The following is a 9,248-nucleotide window of genomic DNA, read 5'->3' on the forward strand; positions in this document are numbered from 1 at the left end:
AAAACAAAATAGAAGAAGTAAAGCCGTGCTGTTATATTGAGCTGTAGAGGACTCAGGTCAACAATTTCTGACATTGCCAGTCAAGCAGAAGACCCAATACTATTATGGACTACTGAACTCTTTTAGAATATTTTGTTGAGTTAACACACCTATAATATTCAAATAACAAAACTTAACAAAAAAAGGGTATACAGATGAATGTCCATTTTTTATCTGTGTATTTAAAGTGGTTAGGATAGATATATAGTTACATTCTCTTACTGAGTAGAGGTATTTGTTCTAATGATGTTTGTAGATAGGATATCATGTCCGCATCTTGTACAGCTATTAACCACTGGGAGGAATGTATGCAATGTGTTAATTATTGAAACTGTCCTACCAATTTGATTTGAAATTGTCTCATTGCTATTTGTTTATCAATAAAATTATGGAAAAAAATAGCTAAATCCTGAGAACAGCCTATATACTGATAAAAAACAATTAGATTAAAAAATGTGGCATTTGTATACAATGGATCATTATTTGGCTATAAAGAATGACACATTTGACACATTTGTAGGGAAATGGATGTACCTGAAAAATACATTGTTGAGTGAAATAATCCAGACACACCAACTTATATACCATAGGCTATCTCTCACTTGAGTGAAGCAAAATACAAACCAAAAGAATAATAAAGAATAGATAGAAGGAGACGAGGTGTCAGATCTCTTTCGATAAGGAAGAGGACAAATAGAATAAGAGCATGGGGTGAGGAGGGGAAGAAGAAATGAGAATAAAATATGCTGGACTGGAGAGATAACTTGGCGGTCTTAGTGCCTGCCTGGCAAGTGCAAAGACCCAGGTTCCATCCCCCATACCACATGAAAACTGGGCATGGTGGTACATGCCTGTAGTCCCAGTGCTGGAGAGGCTGAGGCAGGAAGATCACTACGAGTCTGAGCTGCATAGAGAGACCTTGTACCAAATAAATAAATAAAAGATTAAAAGAAAGTTAAAAAAGGAATAAAATATGCCATATATAGGAATCTAATAACCTCAATAAATGTAAACATATATGATAATGTGAGCTAAGATTAATAATATCTATAAGAATGAAAATTTGGGTGGGGAAAGTGGAGGAGGAAGAGGGAGGAACAGGAAGGAACGGGGAAGGAGATTTGAAAAAAGGAAATAATCTGTAGTGTCATGTTCTGTACATCTGTACTAATAAAATAAAATTAAAAAAAAACTTAAGTGATACAAAGTGTTTCTTTTGAGGAGAATTGAAATGTCTGAGTATTAGACAGTAGTGACTGATATTTTGATTTTTGTTTAGACTTTGGGATTTATACTAAAACCCACTAGGTATGGAGTCTAAAGCCATGAATGCTTGGCGTTTAGCTCATATCTCAATCAGCTGTTGTTCAAGAGGGACTGCTGTATCCAAGATTGTTACTACGGCCTTCCATTGCTCTCTGGATACAGCCCAAAATCCTCAACAAGGATAAGAGTCAGACCGTGCAGACTCAGACTGGTTATCTCTCTTGATTGTCTTTTCCACCTTGTACTTTCCCTTCTTCAACTAGGAAACAGGATGTTTGTCTGTGTAGTAACAAGAGCCATAATAAGGGTAAGCTGAGTGTGTGCACAGCAGCTCTCGGTTCTGCAGATGCCCATGCTCAGGGCTTTTGAGTCTGCTGGCCTCTCTGCAAGGCACCCGCCCTCTCTGTCTCCAGGTTAATATCTTCCTGCCCTGATGTACAGTTCAGATGCTGTTTTCTTTGGGCATCTTCTATGCCCTGCCCCCCACTGGCTCAGCCCTGCTTCCCTCTGCTCCTATCAGCCATTCCATTCACAGAAAGCCCCACGAGCATTCATGTCCATAAATATGCATGGTCACTGGATTTGTTTTAATTTGTTCTCTGCACCTTTCACCCATGAGTGCAGAGACTGTGTGTATCCTGAGTTGAGCTTGGTGTGTGGATAGGTGTGGTGCTAATTTGTGTTGGCAAGGCAGTGAGCAAAGTTGCATCAGACACAGAGGTGGAAATCCCCACCTGCTGTGTGCACATCTGTGTTCAGTCTCAGAGAGAACACTGGTGTGTGTGACTCTGTACGTATCAATATGTTAAATAAGCCTCAATTCTGGGAGACAAATGTTTTTATTTAGATTTAATAGCATAAGGCTTAAAGTTACTATAAGAGGAGGCATCCTCAGCTGTCACAGTAATTTGGGGCCTCTGTACGGCCTGGGGCAGCCCATGTTCTCAGTTGTTTTCAGCATGTTGTCATTTTGTTCTTTTTTTAAGACTATGGCTCAGAGGTGCTGAATCAGTGCTTGGCTAGGCTTCCTGCTCCTTGTGTATCTTAGTCAACTACCAGTGTGGATTCTGTTAAAGGGCATTAGGTCATGGTGACACAGAAACCAGCAGCCACGCTGTGGCCATATACTCTCTTGGTTCTCTGCCTGAGCAATAGATACACTGGGTCTTTATACTGCAGCAGGTGACCTATGATGCCAGGAAACTGCTTCCTATGGCAGTTGGCCCAGGCACACCAACATAGTGTCCCCAATTCCAGAGAAAATGGTGTCAGTCACAAAATCCCATCCTTTCCATCTCTCAGTGTAGACTGAGGAAGAGTCCCTGTGGTCATCAGGATTGCACAGTCCTTTTTGCAGGCCCTGATGAAGTAATGGGTTATAAAGACAAATGTGTGGATCATGACTAGATCCTCTCAAAGAGGATGAAAGGAACTAACATTAGTGACAGCATCAACTATAATACAAGTAAAGTAACTGTTCTTTTATGACACTTTTCTTTCAGTGCTTGTGTGTGTCTGCTGAGTCAAAATAGGAAATGCATTTCTTTCTTCTAGTCAAAATAGCTGATTATCACAGCCCACCAGCATGTCTGCTTTGACTTCCCAATGTCACTACCACCTCTGCTTTGCTTTTTTCCTAAAGGTATGCAAAGTCCAGTCAGATCAAGACTGTGTCAAGCAGCAAGATATTTTTTAAAGGAAGTAGATTTCGATATAGGTGAGTACGAATGGTTCCACTGCGGCATTGGGTCTGGGTAAGGCATGGAAATGTTCCACTTGTGAACAAGGCTCTGAGGATTTAGATCTGCATTAATCACTTTTGCAGCCATTCCACTGACCTGCTATTTCCATTCCATTAAGCCTGTGGCATGGGTGTCCTCCACCTCCATAGTGACTTCTCCTACGGAAGAAGGGGAGGTATGGAGTATAGAGATGACTCAGATCATGATGAAGTCAACAAAAAATGGCACACATGTAGCCCTCCTTCTATAAATGTGCACATATGTTGTGTTTCTGTCTTTTTTTAGTGGCAAAGTTGCTAAAGAGGTGGTGGAGGCAAGCTCCAAAATCCAGAGGGAGCCTCCTGAGGTGCACAGGTAAGTGTGGTGGTCCCTTCCAGCTCAGATGGCTTCTGGGATAGGCAGAGGGGTTGACTGGTGGCTTTCCAAGAGCGACAGGTATAGCTAGCTGGAGCACCTGATTAGTGAATGTGAGGCCCTGGGTTTGAACCTGAAGGCCACAGACACACCAAAGCCTGGCTTTCCCAGAACTTCTCAAGTCCTCCATGTGTAATGATGTCCAGCATGAGGTAAAGACACTCTCAGCTCCCTGTAAGTCTCCCTCAGAGTTGGCTGGGCTGTGACGTGAGCAGTGCCAGGCTCCTGTTGGATTCACATGCTCTGTGGACAGCAGTTAGGCCTTTGTGTCAGGGGAACTCCATGCCTTGCTCTGGCCACACTCCATCATCCACCCTTCTAGAACTGCCCCAGACCCATCTTGTTCCTCCAGCCCAGGCTGATTCACACAGGGAAGAGGCTTGCATGGCATCAGGTCCTTTGCTGTCAAGGGCCACCTAGATGAATGAGGTACTTAGTCATCATCTACAGAAGGGCAGCATGTTTACTGTGATGACAATCTGTATTTAATTCTTAGGAATGAAATATTATCTTGGCTAAGCTGGACTTCACCACAGTTTATGCTAAGCATTGCATATTCTAAACTGCACACATGCTGGGTATCGTATTGATGAACATTCTCACCATACCATTCCCACCTGCATTAGGCAAGACCTTCCACCATAAGCTAAATTTTTGCCAACTTGTTAGTTGGTACCTGTCCTTCCCATCTTTGGGACTTGGAGGTGTGTCCTTTATGCCTCAGTTTGTCTGTTATCCATTTCAGCTCAGTAGTTAAGACGGTGCCACTCCTCCTTGTCCCCTGGGTTTGGCGGCACAAGAGGCACACCCTTCAGGGAGACTTCTTTTAATGCCTCCTTGCCCTGGGCCAAATTGAGGTTTTCTGCAAAGTAAAAAGGAAGGAGAAAAGAAAATAATATAACAGCCATTGCAGTCTTTCCTGTATACTTGGATTAGAAGTCACCTTTCACTAAGGAATCTTGTAGTCTGTTGCTGCTACTGTATTGAATCTTTTCTTTTAATTTGTAAAAATCATTATTTACTTATTTATTTGTTTGGTACAGAGTCTCACTACGCAGCTTGGACATGTAGTGATCCTCCTGTCTCAGCCTCCCCAGAACTGGGATTATACTCATGCACCACTATACCTAGTTTTGGTGGCCAGCACAGCATGCCGGGAATTCTGGGGCTGGCACAGCATGTGGTACTGAGGATGGAATCTGGGTCCTTGCTCTTACCAGGCAGGCACTTAGATTGCTGAGCTATCTCTCCAGCCTCAGAAAATTTTAATCTTAAGGAAGTGACTTACCCAGGTCTTAAGTAGTATCCATGGCAGACTTCAGGCTAAAACTCTGGTGTCCTAGATCTAAGTCTTGAGTTCTTTGCTCTTTAGCACTCATCACCCTGAAAGCATTAAGCATTTACTTCCAGGCTGGTAATCATGGCAGGGCTACCCTAAGCAGCTCAGCTTTATTCTTCATTCTTCGTTTTCCAGCTTGATGCTTTAGTATTTGACCTCAAAAATAAAAAGGAGGGCTGATGAGATAGCTCAGCAGTCTAAGCACCTGCCTGTTACGCTCAATTACCCGAGTTCGATCATTGGTCCTGCATACTGTACTGGCCCCTAAACCGAGCATGGTGGTACATGCCTGTAATCTGAGTGCTGGGCAGGCTTAGGCAGGAGATCATTATGAGTCCAAACTGCATAGTGAGACCCTGTGTCAAAAAAGAAAGGAGGAAAAATACTTGGTGCTGCAGGAGTTTTGTGTTTTAAACAATGTTTTCAGAGAGACATACTCAAAAACTGTAAGACTCTCTAAGAGTCTCATGGTTACCATCCATGGGATAATGAGAGAAGAAAATAATGGAAAAGAATGCAGTACTTTTCTTCTAAATTGAGGTTTCAAGAAATAATTTAAGGAAATCAAGATGTTCTAGCTCAGGACTCCTCACACCTTAGTTTACACAGGGGCCACGTGCAGTTGCAACCAGGTTCTGCTTCAAGCACCAGGTCATGGCTGGGAGCCTGAGTTTCTCCAGCACCAGGAGGAGGCTGCCTGGCTGCTCTAGCACCACCATCTGCCAAGCCAGGCTCTCAGTGCCGTGTGTCATGGATGAAGGGAGCAGGTTGGCCAGAGTAGGAGCTTTTCTTGGAGGCAGGGAAGCACCAAGTGCAGGAGGAAAATGGACCTCTGCTGAGCACTTGTCAATTCAGTTTGGCCTTTCTGAAGTACTCTACAGTAACCCCAGATAGATAATGAACTAGAGGCCCTTGAGCCCCACTTTACACATTGCCTTTTTCTTTCCCACCACCTCCTTGTGTGTGCAAGAGTGCACACCTTCAGGATGCCTCTGGGCCTCGTTTCTTCGGCACTGCCCTTCAAATGTCAGGCAGTACTGGGAAGAATGTGGTTAATGTAAGGATGCAAACATAGCCAATGTAGGAGGCAGGAGCTCTGTCTGTCCTGGTCATCTCTGTTCCTGCAGCTCCTAACAAAGTATTTGATGCACAATAAGCATGAAGGCATGTGTGTTGGAGGGCGAGTGAACGAGGTGCTCAGGGTGGCGGCTGCTCCCATGGGAGATTTCTCACAGTGTCTCCCTGGGGGCAGCATTCTCCAAGGCAGTGTGGTGGCCACAGGCTGGTGATGCTCGATGCTTTCCCTGCTAGCAGCCTTTCATTTCTACCCAGTTGCACAGTAGGAGATTGTTCTTCCTGGACAATTGCTTCATTTTCAAACTTTTGAGCTTCTTTTTATTTTTCATTTATATTAGTATGTGTTTGCTGTACATAATGAGCATATTCATCCTGCCAAAAATCTTTGATATGGCTGTCAAAAGAGACTGTAGTGTGTTCCTCTCTGGTGGTGGGTGTTCAGCCAGAGTTAGTCTGGGATGATGACAACAAGGCCCTCATTGATACTCTTTCCTTACTACTTCTGAAAGGATGGTGAGTTCAGGGACTCATACTTCTTCTGAGGTGTGTGTGTAGAAGTAGACAAACACATACTGAGGACATTGTCTTGGGATTTTTTTTCTTCAAAAATAGGAGCAGAGGTTGGCTGGCATTAGCTCATTGATCTTTGTTGATGACAAAATCCCCCAATAAAGTTCTCCTTGGGATTAAAGTACTTTTAAAATTACATAGTGCCGGGGCTGGTGAGATGGCTCAGTGGTCTAAAGCAACTACTTGGAACAAGCTTAGCAAACCACAGGGACCAAGGTTCAATCCCCCAGCACCACATGCCAGCCAGTCCCGCCCCCTGGTGGGCTGAGCTGGCCACACACACACACACACACACACACACACAACAAATGTAAAAAAAATTTTTTAAAAAATTACATAGTGCCTTACAGATATAATGAAATCATATTATCACCTGTCATCCAAAAGTAGGAGGCTAAAATCTGAAAGACACATGTGCATTAGAATCCTGAGCTACTTGCAGAAGTGTCCCTTCTTCAAACTGTGCAGCCTCACTGTCATCTCAGTTTCTCCCACCACAAAGACAGGGTTTCCCTTACCTATTATGCAAGTACAAGGAGAAGCAAGTTGAAGTAACATGTGTACATATCACTTTGAAAACTAGAAAAGGGCCATTTAGATTCTGACATTATGTTTCTTCTTAGGACAATGTACTGGTGGCTCTGGCTTTAAAGAAAGCCTATGTGAGTTGGCACATTTTAAAAGGTTGCAAGGGGAGAATTAGGTGGAAAGAGAAAGTCATCCAAAGGAGATAACAGATATCTTTACTATAAGAGAATCCTACACACCAGGTAGCTTATAAAAAAGAAGGGGTGTTTCTTCTCACTTTAGGAGGCTGAGAAATCCATGAACAAAATATTGACAGAGCTGGGATCTTGTGACATCTACTTTCTCCTAAATGGTGCCAGTTCACTGTGCCCTTAGGTGATAGAAAGGCAAGACAAGCCCTAGACCTCTTTTATGAGGTCATCATCCCACTCGAATGGCTTTGTCCTTATGACCTTCTCCCCTCCAAAGGCCCCTTTTCTTGGTGCCACCATGTTCGAGATTAGGTTTCAGCAAATGAGTTTTCAGGACAGGTGAACATGTGGACCATAGCAGTGAGAAAAGAAGAAACTTCAGAGCACTGTCCTAGCTGTGCTTTCTCTTTCCCCAAACTGTCACGGTGTCTGGTGCCAGGCAGGAGTCCTATACATTTTATGTTCCAAGGAAATCCCCTGTTGTATCCACCTTTGGATTTCTCTGTATTGTGCACCCTTCAAGGAAATAATGTTCCCTTTGCTGTGATGTTTCTCGGGCTTGTGATGTGCTGGACAAGTCATCTGGCCCCACCTGAGCAGACCTCAGCCACGCGCCCCTGTCTGTGGCCCTCAGCCTTGGCAGGAGCAGAGAGTGTGGAGCCTGGGCCAGCATCTCCTGAGTGCCTGGTGCCAAGGTGCTCATCACTTGTGAGCTCAGTCTGTCCCCAAATGAAGCAACTGCTAGACACAGTCATACTGTGTGGAGCAAGACATTTGCCATCTCCTACTAAAGGATGTTGGGAAGATGCCTGTTCAGGTTTGGTATGACAGAGGCAGTGACTGCTGGGGGACAAGAATAGCAATTTTTAGGGGATAGCCCAGCTGATGATGGGCAGAAATGGAGCAGAGCAATGCGGAGTCACTTTCACAAGAGTGGATAGAAGGGCTGCTTCTGCAGAAAACAGCACAACACGGCAACATGCTGTGCTCTGTGGAGCAGGAGTCCTGATCACAAATTTCTCCTCCTCTTTCCTCTTTCTGTCTGTGAGGATTTTCCTATATTCACATTTGCCAGTCAGTTCCACTGTGCTCACTGGGACTTGGCAAGGCCTCAGCTTCCTGGGACATCATCCGTGACCCTCCTGATCCTCACAGAGGATCAGCTGCCCTGCTGTGGCGTCCCCAGGAGACCTTTGGCCATCCATCTCCTTCATTAGATGTTGTCCAGTGGTAGCTGCGGCACATGGATAAATTGTTTAGTGAAGCAATAATCAAGACCAGTACTTCAAAACAAATGATGTAGAATTTTAAAAAGGGAGGCACATAACTGATTGCTGTTGTGTGATATGCTCAATTTTGGTTGTATGTCTTACTGTGTTGGTGTGTGCATGTGTATATATAAAAAGTGATAAGAAATATATTTTATAATGGAGGTCTCAGACAAAATAACCAAAATTAAGACCTAAACATGAGTTATTAAGGAGAGAGCTGCAGTTCCCTGGCATGGGTCAGACCCTCTGATGCCTACACATCCATTGCAGCATAGGTGGCTCTAGAAGGGAATCGTTAAGGGCTGCAGGTGGAGCAAGGCCCCATGCACTTGCCTCCCGGGACCAGCTGCAGAACTTCTGACTGGAGATGCTGACAAGGGTCCTGCTCCTCCTTCCCCCATGCCATACCTCACAGAAGTGCTGTCAGTCACCTCTCTGGCCAGCCCAGGGGGCACCCAGCCGGTCTGAAATTGCAACTTATGTCAAGTCTGGATCTCATCGAGGTTACTACCATTTTAAACAGAAACACCCTTTAACAAGGTGTCAACTGAGGTGCCATAAGGCACATGCACAGGTTAGGTCAGTCTCTGCCTGTAAGGGCTTAGCAAAGTGGGGCTAATTTGTACACCAGTAACTACAGAGAGAAAACAGGGACAAATGCAGTGAGTTGTGAAGGGGGGGAGAGAGAGACAGAGAGGAGAGAGAGAGAAAGAGAGAGAGAGAGAGAGAGAGAGAGAGAGAGAGAGAGAGGAGAAAGAGATAGAGGCAGGGAGAGAGAGTCTGCCTCTGTGAGGAGCAATCCAGGAAAAAA

At 44.4% G+C, this 9,248-nt stretch overlaps 1 protein-coding gene across 2 annotated transcripts in view; it reads left to right on the plus strand.

Moving 5' to 3' along the window:
* Window positions 1–9,248, plus strand: part of Frmd3 (FERM domain containing 3) — a 282,007-nt gene that overhangs the window by 235,866 nt on the left and 36,893 nt on the right. For both annotated transcript variants that reach the window (XM_004639402.2, XM_004639401.2), the window contains exons 11-12: window positions 2,948–3,022; window positions 3,333–3,401. In XM_004639402.2, the coding sequence (XP_004639459.1) occupies window positions 2,948–3,022; window positions 3,333–3,401 (144 nt within the window). The remainder of the gene's footprint in view (window positions 1–2,947; window positions 3,023–3,332; window positions 3,402–9,248) is intronic.

This window comes from Octodon degus, unplaced genomic scaffold (genome assembly GCF_000260255.1).
Source record: "Octodon degus isolate 3935 unplaced genomic scaffold, OctDeg1.0 scaffold00111, whole genome shotgun sequence".
Lineage (NCBI taxonomy): Eukaryota > Metazoa > Chordata > Mammalia > Rodentia > Octodontidae > Octodon > Octodon degus.